This window comes from Quercus lobata, chromosome 1 (genome assembly GCF_001633185.2).
Source record: "Quercus lobata isolate SW786 chromosome 1, ValleyOak3.0 Primary Assembly, whole genome shotgun sequence".
Taxonomy (NCBI): domain Eukaryota; kingdom Viridiplantae; phylum Streptophyta; class Magnoliopsida; order Fagales; family Fagaceae; genus Quercus; species Quercus lobata.
This window is the reverse complement of record NC_044904.1, coordinates 713,012-732,241: the sequence shown is the minus strand read 5'-3', so window position 1 is coordinate 732,241 and position 19,230 is coordinate 713,012. Positions and strand designations below refer to the sequence as shown.

General features: G+C 33.5%; 2 protein-coding genes across 2 annotated transcripts; both read left to right on the top strand.

Moving 5' to 3' along the window:
• Positions 1 to 210: 210 nt before the first annotated feature.
• LOC115969573 (probable protein arginine N-methyltransferase 6) lies at positions 211 to 11,575 on the top strand. The gene is made up of 13 exons (XM_031089285.1): positions 211 to 619; positions 1,643 to 1,708; positions 2,426 to 2,494; positions 4,046 to 4,081; positions 4,595 to 4,660; positions 5,015 to 5,083; positions 5,204 to 5,281; positions 5,488 to 5,566; positions 8,293 to 8,387; positions 9,413 to 9,497; positions 9,931 to 10,127; positions 10,865 to 10,983; positions 11,086 to 11,575. Exons 1-13 carry the CDS (start codon positions 326 to 328, stop codon positions 11,126 to 11,128), a joined length of 1,296 nt encoding a protein of 431 aa, XP_030945145.1. The 5' UTR covers positions 211 to 325; the 3' UTR covers positions 11,129 to 11,575.
• Positions 11,576 to 17,180: 5,605 nt separating this feature from the next.
• On the top strand, positions 17,181 to 18,999 carry LOC115993009 (NEDD8-specific protease 1-like). The gene is made up of 3 exons (XM_031117277.1): positions 17,181 to 17,202; positions 17,373 to 17,427; positions 18,396 to 18,999. The coding sequence occupies exons 1-3, from the start codon at positions 17,181 to 17,183 to the stop codon at positions 18,997 to 18,999; spliced, it is 681 nt and encodes a 226-aa protein (XP_030973137.1).
• The last annotated feature ends 231 nt before the right edge of the window (positions 19,000 to 19,230 follow it).

The window sequence follows — 19,230 nt, the reverse complement described above, 5'->3', positions numbered from 1 at the left end:
ATAAGTTTTTTTTTTTTTTTTAATTTTTTTAATTTTTTGTCCAGAAGAATTTTCATAATAAGTTTGAGGCCTTACATTTGGCATTTGGGTACCAAAAGCCTCTTTGGGCTCATAGAAACTTACCTGGCCCAATCCCCAAAAAGATAAACGAAACCTTAAAAATAAAGCATACAAATACAATAAATACAAAACGCTACCGTCGAGACAGTCTGAAACTATTGTGCAACTCTTTTTTGATTTTTCTGTTAAAAATCAAAATTGGGTGTGTGTGTGTGAGAGAGAGAGAGAGACAGAGAGTGAGAGTGAGAGAGAAATAGATTGAACAATGTATTCGAGTTCGAATCACAGTAACGGCTACCACCCACAACACCAACACGAAGACAATCGTTTCGGACAAACACACAGTCACAGCAAGGACCGAGTTCGCAGGTACACTCGTGGCGGCGCTACTAGTACTAATAGTAGGTCACGTGACTTCAGGGACTCCCATGGCCATGCTGGTCCTACCTCTGCCTCTGCCCTTAGGGTTTCTGACCAGCACCAGAAACCTGCTACTGATTTCGACATGGCTTACTTTCACTCTTACGCCCACGTTGGCATTCACGAAGAAATGATCAAGGTCTGGTTTTTTTCTTTGTAAGCTTTTTAGTTTGAGAAAATTTTAGCTGTTTTTGTTTGTTTGGATGCATTTTGACTAAATGGGTTTTGTTTTATTGTGCAATTTGGATGTGGGTTTGTGATTGTTTCTCTTTTTCTAGTATTGGGTTGTGATGTTTCCTTTTTTACATGTTGTTGGGTTTTGTTGTGTGAATGAATGCTTGTGTTGTTGAGCTCAAGTAGTTGGGTGTTGGGAGCTAAGTGCTTAGATTTTGATGTGGACATTATGGAGGGAATGAAATTGTTGCACTTTTAAGGACGTAGAAAGCACAGGGACTCAATTGATAGCAACGTTTAATAGTAACTCCATTGGAGAGTTTATAGAGTCTTTGCTTTTTTGTACATACTATTTCATTGTAATTCTTTAGACTTATTGGTGTTCAGTGCACCTGAAGTAGTCTTTTGTCAATAGAATTATTATTTACCTGTTAAAAAAAAAAAGAGTAAGGTGAAGGGTGAGGTCCTAGCTTCAAGATCCATTGGCTGTTTGTGTAACTTACCAATTAAATAACTAAAATTTTATGTCGTAATTTCAAATTTAGAATAGCCCATTCACTTGGAAAATCTGCGTATCTTTTTCATGCATATTTATGTGTATGATGAAGGCATGAAGTCTATATCATTCTTTCTAGTGGTAAACTAACTATATGTTGGTATAGAATGGTGTGATATCACTTAGGCATATCATTCATATATATATATATTGCGTCAATATCCTTCTCTCTCTATCTTTCTTATTGTATAAATATTAGAAACAAAACAATTCCTTATAGAAGGATCTAAGCACTATATTTGTTAAATTGAAACTGCTGTCTTTTTTTGGGGGATGGTGGGAGCATGTCAGAACAACCTCTGAGTTCTTGCTATCAGTGGGTTCTCCCTGAATGCATTTTTATTACTTTCTATCAGTGTTTTATTGTCTTTCTTTATACTTGAGGTTGCTTATTAAAGTATATATAATCTCATTTTTCTTTGAACTATACAGGATCGTGTACGGACTGAAACTTATAGGATGGCAATCATGCAGCATCAGAGCGCTATTGCAGGCAAAGTAATGAAGTTCTTGTAATCTCCGTTATGAATTGAAGTATAAAAAAAAAATTTATGAAAGGATTTGTGAATTCTTATGCAAAAGCGTTTTTATGTGTACGTGCGAGGACTCACACATTTGGCTTTATAAATTTCGATAAATTACTTGATTTGATCCAATATTTTGGTAAGGTTTACAAACTTTATAATCTCAGAGTATCAAATACCTTAATAAATATATAGACTAATGTATACTTTTGGCCCTTAAAGTTTGGGTTGTTTTCATTTTGACCCTTTGAGTTTTAAAATTTGGCCCTCATGTTTGATCTGTTTTCATATTGGCCTGCTGTTAATTTAATCTAACCATTAAGTGTTAGATAAGTGCATCCATTAAGACACTTCACCCATATAATGCTAGGTGTCACCAAATTACTAATGGAAATGGACGGTAGGGCCAATATGAAAACAAGATCAAACATTAAGGTCTAAAATGAAGATTTTGCCAAAATGAGAACAGCCCCAAATTTTAAGGGCCAAAAGTGTATTTTAGTCATTTTATATTATATTATATTTTATTATATTTTACAGACATATATCTGCACATCATTTTTGGTAAATGAATATACCACAATGGGCCATTATAATTTGGAAGTGTTTAGCCTGATACTCTGCATGGATTGAAAGTAAACACAGCTTATATGGTTCACTTTCATCTTCCTTAATGAAATCGTGTTTACAGGTTGTAGTGGATGTTGGTTGTGGCACAGGCATTCTGTCGATATTTTGTGCCCAAGCTGGTGCAAAACGGGTAATCTCTTTAGGAGTTAATTTGATTTTTTGTTTTTGTTTTAGCTTGAACTTTTGGAATCAATATATGTTAAATGTTTAAAATATGTTTAATGTACATCTGTATAATCATCAGAATTGTATGGTAAAATTAATATTTGATGTATGGAAATTTTTTTGTGAAAAAGAGTGTAATGTTATGTTTAGTAATTTCTGAAGTCAAATTTTGAACAATTACGTGTATCTCAATAAACCAAGAAGAAAAAGAATGCAGTATGTTGAGCATTGCAAAATATGAGATGAATAATATCATATCATTTTCATGTCAATTATATTCCATGTTGCAATGTTTTGCCTCTAGTAGGCAGTTACTTCAACTAAAATGGATTGTCTTGTCCTTCAAAATATAAATTAATGCACAATAGGTATTCTTTAGTAGCAAGTGGAGGCTTGCCTAGATTTGTTAATGTGGAAAATCTGTTGGTGGCTGATAATTGCTTCAAAATGATGTTTTATGGTGGACCTGCAATATTGAGACTATCACATGTGCAGAATATTTGTTTGGACTGGTATGTTAATGAGCTTTAGTTTAGATTGCATCTTGTAAGAGCAAGGTGAAGGTTAGATCATGAGTTCAAGACTCGTTGAGTGTGCATGTAACAATAAAAAAATTGTTGAGGTGGTGTTGCTGTTTTAACTTGTAGTAGTAGCTATGTGTGATTTAATATTGCTTGCAGATCATTTCTTTCAAGTTTCAACTTCTCAGTTGCAGATTACCTAATATTTTTCTATTTTGCCCATTTGGCTTTTTGAATGAAAAATCTGACATACGAGTATGGAGTTGTTTCCCTATTATTATCTCAATTGAGTTGTTAAGAAGATTTTGTCATTGCTTGAACTATATTTTTTTGTAAAATTTTTTTAATGAGCAGTACAACAACAATAACAAAGTCTTGGTCCCAAATTTTTTTGGGGTTGGCTATTTTTTATGAGTAATAAGAAATTTTATTAGCAAGAGAAGAAGAAATTCTCTTATAAATATGGAGTGTACAAGAGAATCCCCTAAAGAATTACAAGATTACCCCCAACTCCCCTTCCCCCCCCCCCCCAAAAAAAAAAAAGGTTGTCCATTTGTCCATTCTTTGCAAAGAACGCAAGAAAACATATTTGATTTCAATAGAAGACTTCTCAACACCATTAAAAGTATGATTTTTCCTCTCTTTCCAAATGTTCCGCATAAGGCAAAGAGGAGCTGCATTACATATGGGACTTTTTATGGCAATTGAATAACACTTTCCAACTGAATTAAACATCTATTACTTTCTTTGTCATTTCTTAAACTGTCCTCTTGATTCATAAACATTAATTCTACATTTTTGTCTTGGCCATGGGGAAGTACTATATTGGTTCCTTATTTTGTAAAGACTTGAGTGATGCTCTTTTTCCCTTTTCTTCAGGTTGGCATTAATGATTGTTGATTTGTTTTCTTCTTAACTTACTTTCAGTTCTTGTAATATTGAAATTATAGAAATTTATGTGTATGAAATATTTAATTTGGTTTTGTTGTTACCAGGTATATGCTGTTGATGCAAGTGAGATTGCATTGCAGGTATTCTTATAACAATGCTCATTGTTCTGGCCTATATGTGGTTCGTTTTGTTTGATTCGTCTGGTCTCTATGGTCTATGTGTTCAACTTCCTCTTACATTTTATAGAATCAGTTGAAATTATTCATGATTTGGTCAGTACAACAATGGGGATAAGGTTTCAATCCTTTTTTTATTTTATATTTTCATAAGTGATAATGTCAATGACATCAGGTAAATGGGGAAAGATAAGTATGATTATGAATTGGTTAATTTATTGAATTCTCAAGATGTGGGTAGTATAGCATTAGTTCCTTCTTAACGTATATGTTCTTTCGTTCCTCTTTTTTTTTTTTGGGGGGGGGGGTGGGTGGATGTTAGTCCTTTTTGCCTCTCTTTCATAAATATTTGTGATTTCAAATGTTGTGGATGCATAATGTCTTTCTATTTTTTTTTTCACATTTTTTATGCAATAAGCATCTGACTAAATAATTTAATTTTTTGAGTTCGGACTGATCTCTTTCTCTTGTGAGCAGGCAAATGAAGTTGTGAAGGCTAATAATTTATCTGATACAGTCATTGTATTGCATGGAAGAGTTGAGGTAGGCTTTTTTAAACGCACTAATGTTTTTCCTATTCTCTGAAAGGGGTTTTGAGTTTTAATTATATTAGTTAATCATCTTATTAATAATTTGCCTGTGTACATTTTTTATTATTATATAATTGGCAAGTGTCTATGTTGTGTGTAGGTATTGATGCATTATGAAAAAAAACTGTAATTTTTATAGGGGTCATAAACCATTAAATGTATGCTAGGTGTATGTTATTCTCATTTATACTTTCCACACGTCGTGGTATTTTATCTCCTTTCCTGCTTGCCCAAACTAATCTGCTTTTGCAAGCTAGTACTTTAGATTTCATATGATTTCTGTGAACTCAGATTATGATGTCTGCAGGATGTTGAAATAGACGAGGAGGTTGATGTTATAATTTCCGAATGGATGGGCTACATGCTTCTCTATGAGGTGATTATAGAACTGTGCATGCTGGAGTTTTTTTTTTTGGGATCCAGAATCTAACCATGTGATTATAGAATGACAATTTTCTTACTTCTATTATTATGAGGAACTTGCTTATTATTGCAGAGTATGCTGGGAAGTGTGATCACTGCAAGAGATCGATGGCTGAAGCCTGGAGGTCTTATACTTCCTTCAAATGCAACGGTATCTTCACTTTCTTGTCTTATACTTAATATAGTCCTGTATTATTGAGGACATTTGTGACTCCTTCTGCCTCCAATTTTTATTCAATTGACAATCTAGTCACTTTGGTTGGATTGTGGCCTTATTGACTTGTAGTTTGTTGAACTTGGCATTTAATAAAAAGCAATTTGCTTTTATGATCTTATTTCAATTTGTACTGCTTGCAGTTGTACATGGCACCAGTTACGCACTCTGACAGATACAGTGAAAGCATTGATTTCTGGCGCAATGTTTATGGAATTGATAGTGAGTACACATCATTCTAAGATGGCATTCTTAATCATTATTTTAACATGATACATTTATGTTACAAGCTGGAGATTCGGTTATTTACTGTGTTCACAAAGAGAATATCTTAGTGCCAATCAGTTGAATTTCTTTCGAGCAAAAATAGAAAAGAAAAGCGATTTTGTGTTATATTTGCTCTGTTTCTATTGTTTATGGCATCTTTATATGAAGTAATACAAACACACACATATATATACACAGTTTATTCCTTTGTCTGGCCACTTATTCGGAGCTTGTATGCCACCTTTCACCTCTATCAGAGTCTAATACTTTACCAGTGTCTGGGGAGAATTGTTGTGCCCTAAATATTTCCTCTGTAGTAGAACGCATCAGGAATATTATTTAACCCTATCTAGATTTTAGTTGCAGCATTTATTGGGAAATCCTTCTGATTGAATGATCTAGATTTTAACAGTTTGTAATTGATAAAGTATTTTTGGGGTCTTAACTGAGACCTCAAGCACATCATGTATTCTTAGATATGGTTTGGAAGTGGAGGTCTTCCATTCAACAATAAATGCATGGAGGATACTTGATGCTTGAAGGTTGAAGAAAAAATGTTGATTCTGATGTTCAGAATGGTAATTAGGCTTTGAAGATGTTCTTCAGCGTGGTTGAGGACCTAGTTGTAAAACTTTATTGTGTACCAAGGTCAGCTATGCAAGCAGCTCATGAAGTACAAAGCCCAGGAAGGCTGAATCTATTTCTAAGCTACAAATGGTCAAGACTCTTTTTTTTTTTATAGGTAAAATGGTCAAGACTTTGATATGACATGAAACTGAAGGACTCACAATAAAGCTTGATTTGCCTTAGAATCAAAATTTTAGCTAAAGTTCTTTCTCTTGTTTTGTCATGCGAGGCAGATATGTGAGTAATTTTAAATTTATAGGACTAACTTCTTAGTCAGGAGCCTGCTCAATAATTAGTTTACAACTGAGGTTTAAATGGAACTTCACCTAGGAAGCATGGACATGGACACTAGTATGACACAGCATTACAAAAATTTCTAAAAAATTAGGACATGACACAGGGAACATGGGGATACATATATTAATTAATTATTAGATATTCTTTTATTTATATTTTTTAATATATTGTTAAGCATTTTTTTATATAAATAATGTAAGAAATTTTATAATAAAAAATAGCCAACCCAAGTACATTGGAAATGTACTACAGTGGTAGAAATTAAGAACCCATATTACAATGATCAACTAGAACAGGGAGGGACAAACAAGAAGATGAAGGCAAAAACTAAGCTCCATTCAAGGGGAGTACGAAAGAAAAAAGACTTTATATCAAGGATAGACCGTTCACAATTCTCGAAGCATCTAGCATTCCGTTCCTGCCATAAGCACCAAAACAAACCTCCATAAATCTATATTTCTATGTGTTCCAAACTTTCCTTGCCAAGAAGCTAACAACTCAAGAACTTTATACGGCATAACTCAATGGATACCAAACAAACAAAAGACCATAGACCACATCTCATATGCTATAGGACAATGAATGGATACCAAACAAACAAAAGACCATAGACCACATCTCATATGCTATAGGATAATGAAGAAGAAGATGATCCACTGATTCCTGACAACTTTTGCACATATAGCACCAATCTAGCACTACAATATGCCTAATCTGAAGATTATATGTAGTTAAAATAAATGCTTAACAATCCAAATATATTGTTAAGCATTTATTTTTCATATAATGTTAAACATATATAAATTTAAGAGCAATAATGGAAAATGCTATAACAAATCCAAAAACCAAAATACACCCCAGCTGTGTCCCATTATATATATTAAAAAGGGCTAGGAAATGCTTGCAGCTGTGTCCCAGAGGTGTCGGACACAGACACCGCAGCCTAAATGAGGTGTCCATGCTTCTTATTCACCCTATACTAGCATCTTCTTAGACCCTAAAAGTAATCTTCTTGGTTTCTCTATATAAGGGGTGTACCTTAATGGCATTGAAACAAATTTTGGACCAAAATATTGCAGCTGATTTGGTTCATCAGTTGAGCTGCCTCAATTTTGTGGTGACATGTCATACTTTCTCTACCGGATATGGCGCAGGCATCTAGATCAAGAAGTGAGGTGTGCCTTATTTTTAATTTCTATGCTACCTTTTAGCTGTCTTTATCCATATTTTACTGTCTAACTACAGTCTGTTTGTTGCTAACCTGTATACTCCCTCTAAGCCAACCTTGTTTGACATAATACATCCTTATTCCCATCTTAAAGAGGCTGTACTGCCTCTTTTTGGTGACTGACTTTAGTAGTTCTGTTACGGTTCTTTGAGGTCTTCATTGTCTTACACTGTTCTAAAGCATGCATCTTGATTTCATACATTCTTTAGAGGGCCTTTTGCTGATGCAAAATAGATAGTGAACTCTATTCTCCATATATTTTGTAGGCGGTATCCTTTTGTGTTTGTGTCAAACTGTTGTCAAATAAAATTTCGTTGTACCAAGTTTTGTTAGCATCGTAAACAGCATTATTATACAAATGGTGAATCTAGATTTTAATGGTAATACTTGCACTTATACATCATAAATTTCTCTCTTGAGACATTGTATAAATGGTTTTGAAGTTGTTTTTAACTGTTTCTTTCTCATAGGTAAGTATTTTTTAGTTATTTGTGATCTAGCAGTTATGATATTTTGTATTTGGATGCAGTGTCTGCCATGTTGCCACTAGCAAAACAGTGTGCATTTGAGGAGCCATGCGTGGAGACAATAACGGGTGAGAACGTTTTGACATGGCCGCATGTGGTGAGTCCTCTTATCTTAGTTCCAGATTTCATTCATTTACGGTCTACTTCTTTAATCTTTGTACTGACATTTTTAGAAAAATAAGTTGTGTTATTTTAAATTAAATTAAACAATTTCATATATTTACATATCTACAAATTTATAATGTGAACTGCTTCTCTATCCTATGCGATACACGCCCAATATCAGTGCTGCATGCAGTTAGAATCCATGTGCTGAAGTGATTACAAGATTAAAAAGTCATATGAAGTACAGTAACTCATTCAAAATCAACATGGTCATTTCTTTATTAAATTCTAATGAACAGAATACCGGAGAAGACAAAAAGCATCAGTGTCTTACCTCCTTTTTTCAAATGACACTCCATTCTTGAGGTTTGTGATCCACGTAGTAGATACACCCTTACAACTACTTACATGCCATTACAAAGTGTGACAAAATATCCTTTTTCAAATTAAATTCCCATCTCAAGTAATGGTTACTTACCAGACTGGTTAGAGGACAAACAAATAAAGGAGAAAAAATTGTAGCCCTAAGGAACAGTGTCATTTTTTAAAAATAGGAGATAAGTCCCTGATATTTCTCAAACTTCAAGGGAGTTTTTGCTGATATACCCTTTCTCTTTTAGGAGTCCATTAATTGATGTCTAAGATTGTTGTTGAGACTTGTATGCTCGAAATGAAGGTGTATTCGTCAAAACAGATGTAAGATTTTATGTTCTATATCCGCTCTGCCTTTTTGAATAATTTGGCATGAAAAATGCAATTGGACTCTCATATGCAACTATGAAGGAATAAAGTGATATTATGATATTACTAAACTGCTCTCACATGGTTTGTTAAGCAGAGGCCAGAAAAGATATTTTGTCCATGAAAGTAGGAAGAGTGATAATTTTTGCATTTTGGAGTATGTTAGCAAGTACATATGCTTTGAAAAAGTTAGATTCCACACCCCCCCCTCCCCCCCTCCCCTTCTCTTGGGATTTACATGAAGCTTTGAAAATTTATATGTCCAACTGTTTACAGGTAAAGCATGTTGACTGTTATACAATTACAATTCATGAGCTAGAATCTGTCACAACTAGATATAAGTTCAAGTCAATGATGAGAGGTAATCTCTCTCTTTCTCTCTCTGTATGCACATTTATATATTTTCATTTCTTACTTATCAAAAAAACATATTTTCAATTCTTTTGTCCCCGGTTCTCTAGTTTTTTTCTGCAACGTTACGCTCAAAAGATCTGTAATCCATTTCGTCTTCATCATCCAGATAGAATCTGGCAGCTTTTCATCTTCAGTCTTCTTAACATCAGTGCTTTTTAGTGTGTTTTTATAATTGGAACCTTTGTGATTCCAAAAGTTGTTATGCCTGTTAAGCACATTATTTCAGTCTGTATTTACAATAGATTTCATTTCTGGAGCTTTCTGTACATCTTTTGTTACAGGTCATTTGTCTTTAATACTTTAAGTATATATTTCTTGCCACTCTTGGTGGTTTTTCTTTATTTGATTCAAGTTTGATCCAAGTTTTCTTTGATTTCCAGCTCCACTGCATGGGTTTGCATTTTGGTTTGATGTTGAATTCAGTGGACCTGCTGTATCTCCCTCCAATAATCACACACTATCATTGCTTGTTGATAATAATCCCATAGATGGTAGTCAGAGGAAGAAACGGGCAAATCCCAATGAAGCATTGGTGCTGTCCACTGCACCTGAGGACCCTCCAACACATTGGCAACAGGTACTTATAATGCTTGCTTTTCTTTTCTAACCCATGTGGGCCTAATTCCATTTCCATGTGTTGAATCACATATACATGCACATGTTTTCATCTCCAAGGTTCTAGCTTATCCTATTTCATACTTGTAAGTAAAGGAATATATAAATTGTTTAGTTGGTTTATAGTGTCTCTAACGCAGTAGAATTTTGCAAAGGTAAATATGACTCACGGTGTCAGAAAGTGGAAAATGTGGCCAGTAATTATGTGGATTATATGTATTAGAGATACTTTATTATATCATATTATATCAATGCAGATGGACAAAAGTCCAAGAGAGAAAAGTACGAGAGAAAGAAACACTAAACATTTCAAAGTTCTTTCTTTTTTTCTTCCTAAGAGGCTAAATCTGAATTTGTAACAAAATGAAGACAATAAACTTGTTGAACAGTTACATTCATAACTAGTTTTGAAAAAGTTGCTTATTAGAAACCTCTTGTTTCTCTAAAGATATTGTTGGCACTGACAGAGTTTTCAGAATATCAGAGCCTAACAACAAGAAAAGCAAACTTTTCATTTTAAAGATCAAAAACATGAATAAATTTCTCAGAACATGATATTTTCCAGGAAGAAAAATTGTTCACTGTGGATCTCATTCCTGCAATTCTTTAGTAATCATTTCCTTGCTTAAGAAGTTTTCTTTTGCTTGTTATATAATTGATACTGATTCAGTCAATACATCTAACAAATTAATTTTGCAGACAATGATATACTTTTATGACCCGATAGAGGTGGAGCAAGATCAACTGATTGAAGGCTCGGTAACACTATCACAAAGCAAAGAAAATGCTCGATTCATGAATATTCACCTTGAATATGCGTGAGTGATAGGACATAATTTTCTTAAGCTATTCTTCTCTTGTCCTTGGTCAAGCAAGAGATATCATATGTAATATCCTCATATTGATCTTTGCTCTTGCAGTTCGGGTGGCCGAGCCTTTGTAAAGGAGTCAGTAATGCGATAATCATCCTAAGGATTCTCCTCATTGTTATCTGTGTTGGGCTTCTTGGAGCAAATCCTTTTCAACTAATTTCATGGCTCAACCTGGGACTGTCTTGCCTACATTTCTTAGTGAAGTTTGCTTCTCCAAACAAAACTCTGAGGGTGAGGCTGTGGACACGAATTTCACCAACTTTAACCTAACAGAGTCCTCACGAAGATGAAATGATTCATTAACTAAATTAAATATAAGCATAGGTAAATTTTGATGTTATCCCTGTTTGTTTTTTGACATTGTTGGCTTAGTTTGCACTTGAGGTTGTATTTTATCTAAATGGATGTGAGTTACTAGATGAGTGTGTCATTCAATTCTCTCAGTTCAACAATATGTTCCTTGTGACACCATTTTTGAGGCTACAAGTGACTGATGTATTAATCAAACTGTTGTATTTGAAATTTCTCTTGATTTATATGGAACAATCCTCCCCCACCAACACACCACCACACCCCACCCCCCCCCCCCCACAACAACCCTTTTTTCTCCTTTTCTTCCACTCCTTGAGATAGCACTTGTTGCCGTTGAACTCTTTTTTTTTTTTTTTCGGTTGAAAGGATATTTCATTAAACAAAAACTAACTGGCCTCTAAAACAGAGGAAACAAACCGGTCATGCATAGTTCCAGCCACATCAAGGCTGAGGAGAAGAGCTACATCATGAGGGGGTTCAAGAAATATGGAGAAATTCTGATTATGGAATGCACCTTGTCTAGCGAGGGCATCCACACGCTTATTCCCCCCTCTATAACAGTGCTGAATCCTGACTATGGGGATGTTCCCAAGGCTATTCCTACAGTCAGCCACCAATACATCTATATTATTTGGATTATTCAACTCTTTCTTCAAGAGATCTACAACTAGCTTGGAATCAAGTTCAATCACCACGGCTTGGAGCTTGAGGCCAATACATAATCTAATGCCATCTCTCAGGGCCCAAAGTTCAGCTGCTACACTAGTTGTGATCCCGATTGCACGTGCAAATCCCTTCACCCACCCATTAACCATTCTCGTTCCTAATAAGACCACCTCCACCAGCCAATCTGGGATTGTCCAAGGAGGATCTGTCTGTATTCAGCTTGAACCAGTTTGGAGGAGGGCATTGCCATCGAACCTGAATTTTTTGCTTGGTTTGGATCTGCTTCCCATTGATACCCAGATAGAGAAATTCAGTTGCTTTGGCCAGAGAAATGCTGCCATTGAACTCGCTGCCTCATAAATCTCCCTTATTATTCGAGCCAAGCCAACACTAAGCTTTGAGTGTATTTTCCTCTGGGTATTTTCACTTTGTAAACAAATTGTCTCAATTGTTTATTTTACTGCACTTTACTCTAGTAGTTGTTTCTTTTTTTGGGGTATGCGGTTTTAACAACAAACCAATGGTCTAAACTTGTACTTCATATTGAGATGAACAATAATCATTTATAATCTACTTGAAAAATTCTGGTGGTCAATAGCTCAAGTGACATCAACGTCACTCCTGCAATATGGACAATTTTCATTGGACTTGTCCAAAAACAAACTTTCATGCATACATGACAATAAAATCAGAAGTGAATTACCAAACTTTATTTGTCAGATGTCTACCTTCGAATCCAAAACTTAAAACATAATAAAAAAATAACTAATCTCATTAATAATTAATTAGAAAGTTTCTTTCTATTTCTCTTAGTTTTAAAACAAAATACATTTATGATTTTCCCATACCAAAAACCCAAGGGCCCAAAGCATGCTCCTTATAGGCTAGTACATGCTTGAACCACACAATAGGACACATGTAGTCCTCTTTGCCGTTGCAACTCTCCCTCTCTTTCCTCCTGGTGTCCTTCATACCATGCAGAGCCACCCATCATCCTGCGTTTAAGCAATGGGATTGGGATATTTGTCCTTGTACAGCCAGCAACATTCCTCGTACTATAAGAGGAGAATGTTGCTGAGCATCCTAGGGATCAAAATTTCATAAGGGAAATAGAGCAGAAAAGGATACGGAGAAAAGAAAGAAAAGTGTACAAGAAAGTTGTGTAAGAAAGAGTGTTTTCTAGAAATAATATAGTCTTTACAAGGGGAAGGACATCAAATACTTTGTTTTCTAGAAGTAATAGTCTTTACAAGGGGAAGGACATCAAATCCTTCATCCCACCGAGGTTTTTCACCCTGAATATTGGGGTTTTCCATGTAACTCCTTTGTCATCCTTAATGTTTTTCTTTTTACTGCCTTTTATCTCTTTTCCAATCCACAAAAATGTCGTTTTTCACATACTATAAGAATGATGTTTAAATGTATTGTTAGGAATTAGAGGGCACAAAAGCATTCACTTTCTCTAAATCTAACTTGCACGTATAAAGTCTTACAAAAAATCTTTATTCATTAATAGAAAAATTCTTGAAACATTGAACCAAAGAAACAAAAAGTCCATTTTTTTTTTGCTCTTATCTTGTGACTTAAGAATATTTCAATTCTCTTTTCAAAGATTGCGTCACATGGAACAACCTTATACTCTCTTGCATGAGGTCTCTTTTTATATATACAAGGCTGTCAAAATCGGGATCCTACGTACAATCGTGGGAGATAAGTAGGATCGTGGATCGTAGGATCGGATCGTGGATCGTAAGATCCTACTTATTTTCAGATTTTAAGCAAAAAACTTATTGATAATGACATTGTATGTTATATAATCACTTAAAATATGAATCCATCCATTTAAAAAAAAATTGCATCATAAAATGTAATTTGCACGCACTACATTGTTCTTATGTCATTCTAATGAAACAAAATATATTTAACTTTTGACATAATGTATCTAAAAAGTTCAGTACATGTTTAATTAGCAACTAAGTACCAAAATATTATCTACACATATGGAAAATGTTTTCCAAATTCTAAGTTCCAAATCCAAAATAAGTTAGGCTAGTTAGCATATAAAAACTAGCTAACTACAAATTTACAATATGTAATCCAAAAGAGAATTCTCAATCTAAGGTAAACTAGCTAATTACAAATATGAAATCCAAAAGAGAATTTCTATTTTAAGGTTCTTCTAATCTAATCATTGTCATTGTCATATCCCATTTCATTATCTAAATATTTTAGGTTTTGTTTTTGGAAACATTAAACTTAAGTACTATAAGTTTTTTTGAGATTTTATGTTGACATAGGGGCAAATTTGGGACTTCAATTCATTATTGGGCTTCTGATAACCCGTTGGGTTCGTGGGATTAGGTGGATTATCTTACCAAATGAATCCCACTTAAAAAAATAAAAATAAAAGATAAAAAATCAAGCTAAATGGTAGGATCGGTAGGATCCTACGATCCTACGATCCTATGCGATCCTACATTTGATCCTATCATTTTTGCGATCCTGCTACAATTTTAAACTTTTTGATGAGGTGGGATTATAAAATCATGTGATTTTACTATCCGGATTGCGATTTTGACAATCATGTATATATATATATATATATGTATATATATATATATAGATTAAAGGAAATTAAATGATTATTTATATATATTGTGGGTACTTGCCTCGCCATTAAGCAGTGTTTGTCCACTTTGGGGAGCCAAACCCTCACAGATTTGTCACGAAGGGGTGAGAGTCCAGGATCTTCACCATTTTTGGCTTTACACCTTTTTCTCACATCGCTTAAGTAACCCTTCCACTTATGCTTTATATGCCCTTGGAGCTTGCATGAGTGTACCACTACTACACATGATGTGGGTACTTTGCCCCGCCATTAAGCAGTGTTTGTTCGCTTTGGGGAGCCAAGCCCTCACGGATTTGTCACGAAGGGGTGGGAGTCCAGGATCTTAGTACCCACATATATTATTTAAGTATTTTTTTTTTTTGTAATTATGATAATTGATTTAAAAAATGACATTTTTCCTTATATGAGAATATATTTATATTTAAATAGTAATAATCATTGATTTAAAATGTTTAATCGTTTTGACAACAATTGACATAAAAGCTATAAAAAATTAAATATTTGTGAATTTACTAAAATTAGTCATAACCGTTAATATTTCTTAACTTCTTTTAGTTTTATTCTATATTTAACCAACATTGTAGTATTTATTCTATAAGATTAAAAAGATTACTAATATGGTAAATAAATCTTTTTTTTTTCTATATTAGTTATTTTAGGCAGTTCATTAGTTATATAAGTATAATGAAATTTTGATATTAGTTTTCTAAGATTTATATGAGAAAAAATTGATTAGAAATATGATACTCTTGTGCAAAATTAGTTACTTTTGCAACAGTGGAAGCAAGGTTCAACAGAATGAAAAAAAAATTAATAACACACAATCAAGAATATAAAAACAATTATATATTGTGGGTGCCCAAGGACCGAGGAGGAAGCTGAAGGGTCGCAGCATTGGTGTAGGAATGCCATGGGCCACGGACCCGAGGAAGTAAGCCGCTCGAGAAAGGGAAGAAGTAAATCAGGGTACTCTATGGTATTCTAATTGGAAGTAGGAATCTGAAGAGAGAGGAAGTCATTGTGCCTTAGGAAAGCTTTTGGTCTGGTGTAGCTTGTTGCATCCGCATTAAATGATATACAATAGTTTTATTAGTCGCATTGATGAGGAAGTGACCTGAACAGTGTAAGTCACAGCTAAGCAGATTCATTTCATCATCTTCTTTAGACGTTAAAAGCAACAAATGTCATAAAAGGAGGGAGGTTAGGTGAGAATAGAGAGTGGAGATATGATAGAGGTAGAAGTACATAAGGAAAGGAGAGAGCACTGAAGAAGGGATTGAGACAAAAAAGAAGAAAAGAGAAAGAAGAGCATTGAGGGAAGAGAGTGAACAATATTACTTTTATGTAAACTTAGTCTCCTCGGGCGAGCTTGTGGAGAGCTAGATGCTCATCTATTTCTTAATATAAACCTTATTCTTCCCTGCACTTGTTCTCGGGCAAGGCACTTTGTTGTTGTTTGTTCCCTTCTTTTACAAATTTTATTGATTTGGGCCAAGGTTGAACTGCACAACCCACTACTCTAAGTGAGCTTGGGGCACAAAAATTTTCTGGTCCTTACACACACATATATAAGTTAATGAAGTTACACTTGGTGTAATATTACAAAGCAATGTAACGGTTCAAAAAATAGTGTCTAATTTTTTTTTTTTTTGAGATAAATGATAGAACTATCTTAGTTAATTAATATAGTGTGTTTTAGTGTTCTCTTTTATTTATTACAATCAATTATGAAATTCTATTTTACTTTAGAATTTTCTCCCTTTTGCTGAGCCATGGTAAATAAATTTTTTTTTTTCTCTCACATTTTTTCAAACTATAGCTTCCTGTTGCCATATTTAAAAAAAGAGTAATACTAGAGACATAAACAATTTTACAATTTTTTTACAAAACGTTGATGTGGCATGTTTCACATTAACTTTTAAAAACAATTATTGAAGGATATTTTTATTTTTATTTATTAAAATGATATTTGCATTTTTTTAAGTAGGTATGAAACACGTTTATCTAAATCAATCACAATATCAAGCAATTTTTAAATTTGTAAACACAGATAGTATAATTAAATTATTACACCACTTTTATTACCTTTTCTGATTTGTTTATAAAATATAATACAAAATATTACAACTTTAGAAGTAAAATTATTGAAATATTGGAGGAAATTAATAAAATATATATGCAAGAACTCGACTAGTTATTAAACCAAAAGAAAAAGAAACTAACCAGAAAAAGAAAAAAAAAAACCTTTATTTATTTTTGTCCATATAGCAATTAAAAAAAAAATCCCAATATTTGATTTTCTAATAATCCCCTAATCTTATATAAAAAATCATTTTTTAGAGTTTAGACTGAATACAAGCACTTAGGACAGTAAAAACCGGTGAGTTACTTTAAGAGCTTAGATTGAATACAAACACCTAGGATAGTAAAAACCGGTCGAAATTCGAAACCATATATATATATATATATATATATATATATATGCAAGACCCTAACTAATACGTCACCTTTTACTCGGGATTAATTAAACGTTGGCATGGCTGCTAAAACTCATGCAGGTATGTCGATCTTTTTGATTTTTTTTTGATTTTTTTTTTTTTGATTCTTTTGCTTTGAATATTTTCATACTGATCGTTCGAGCTGACTAGGTGTAAAATTTAGTAAGTATAATATATACAACTCAATTCAGAACTCACCATCCTTGTTATCTCTTTGCTTTGTATATTAGTATTGGGTCGGCTTAATTACTATGATAATGATATGGCTCAAGATATGGAAAAAATGTTAATATAATCCCCTCTTTAATTTATTTGTGCTTAGCATTGGGTCATTGAAATTATATATTTAGTCTTTTTTTATCTATTTTTTTTTAGTTTAATATATATACTTGCTATATATATCTAGTTTAGGTTTTGTTTGAAGTAATTAGGTAAACACGAATGATGCAATTGCTAAGATGTTTGATTTTCTTCATGTCAATATTTACATCTTCTATCCCGTTTTCTGTTCTTAGATATATTCGTATTAGGGTTTAGGAATTCTTGGTGTTGTAGAGTTCTTATAAAGATGTAGGCAAACCCTAATAAGACATGCTAGATTGTCAATTAAAGAATTTATCTCTTTGACCCCTATAGTCACAAACATAAGACTAGATGTTATTACTATATTACTTATTAGTATCAAAGTTAATTTAGGCTTTATTTTAGAGGAGTTGAGATGGGAATGGTGCCCATCTGCAAGGGACTTGTTAGCAATAGGTACAAGCACAAGCTTATAAGCACTTTGGGCCGGACAAATCTGAATTGTGTAATCGATTAATATGACATATAGTATTTTCATTTTTCAGCAATAAGCAGTATCTAAATAGACTCATAAACGATTATAAGGAACCTTAATTATGAGGTCTTTTTGCAACTTCAAGGAAATAAAGCACCACATGTCTTATGTTTGTTTTTACTATCGAATTTTATTCGACTCTGTCTTTCTTATAATCTCATGTAAATTTTAATTTCGTACTCTTTGTTGCAAATACCATATTACCTTATTTAGTACATAGTACATACGCTGATGTACTTGATTTCTATTGTACAGATATAGCTCCATTTAAGGATGAGGAAGTTTTTTTTTTTTTTTTGGTAAACTATGATGAGGAAGTTTTGATTTATGATAGTGTTGTGCTACGAAGGTCTGACTTGGCTCTCCTTGAAGGCCCTTTCTACTTAAATGACCACATTTTACAATTCTTTTTCAGCTATCTCTCATTGTTGCATCCATCAGAAGACATTCATTTTGTTACTCCTTCAATCTCATACTGGCTCGCAAATTCCAAAGATTTTGAGAGTTTGAAAGCCTTTGTGGAGCCTCTTAAACCCTTCAAAGTTGTAATCTTTACAGTTAATAACAATGATGATATTAGCAAAACTGATGGCGGAACTCATTGGAGTTTGCTGGTCTACTATAAAGATGCCAACACTTATATGCATTATGACAGCATTCGATGTTTAAATGGAAGGTATGCCATGAAGCTTTATGAAGCTGTTAAAGGACATGGGAGCAGCAGAGATACTGATTCTAGATTGGAAGATTTAGATAGAATTCAAAACAAAAAGAGAAGATTTGCAATGTCAGCCATGTATCCTTGTTTCAGAGAGTACTCTACACCACAGCAAAATAACTATTATGACTGTGGTCTATACGTCATGGCTATTGCTAGAGTAATCTGTTGCTGGTGCGTTAATACATTAAAGAAGAATGATGAAATCTTGTTTCCTGATATCCTTAAGAATGTTGATAATTCTGTAGAGTCTACAATGCGCATTGAATTACTGAACATTATTAAATACCTAAGGACATAGAACTCTCATTCTCTTGTTAGTATCTATACCGTATACAATTAATAATACATTATTAGCAATTATTAGCTATGAATCTTGTGTTGTGCCATATCTGTATCCTTTATTCACTGTTATTTTCCATCATTAAATTACAAGATTATTCACACTCTTTCTTAGATTTTCTTCTTTTGGCTGGGTTTTTTCATTTTCGCTGCAATCTCTGCTGGATTTCACTCCAATTCTTTCTTGCAA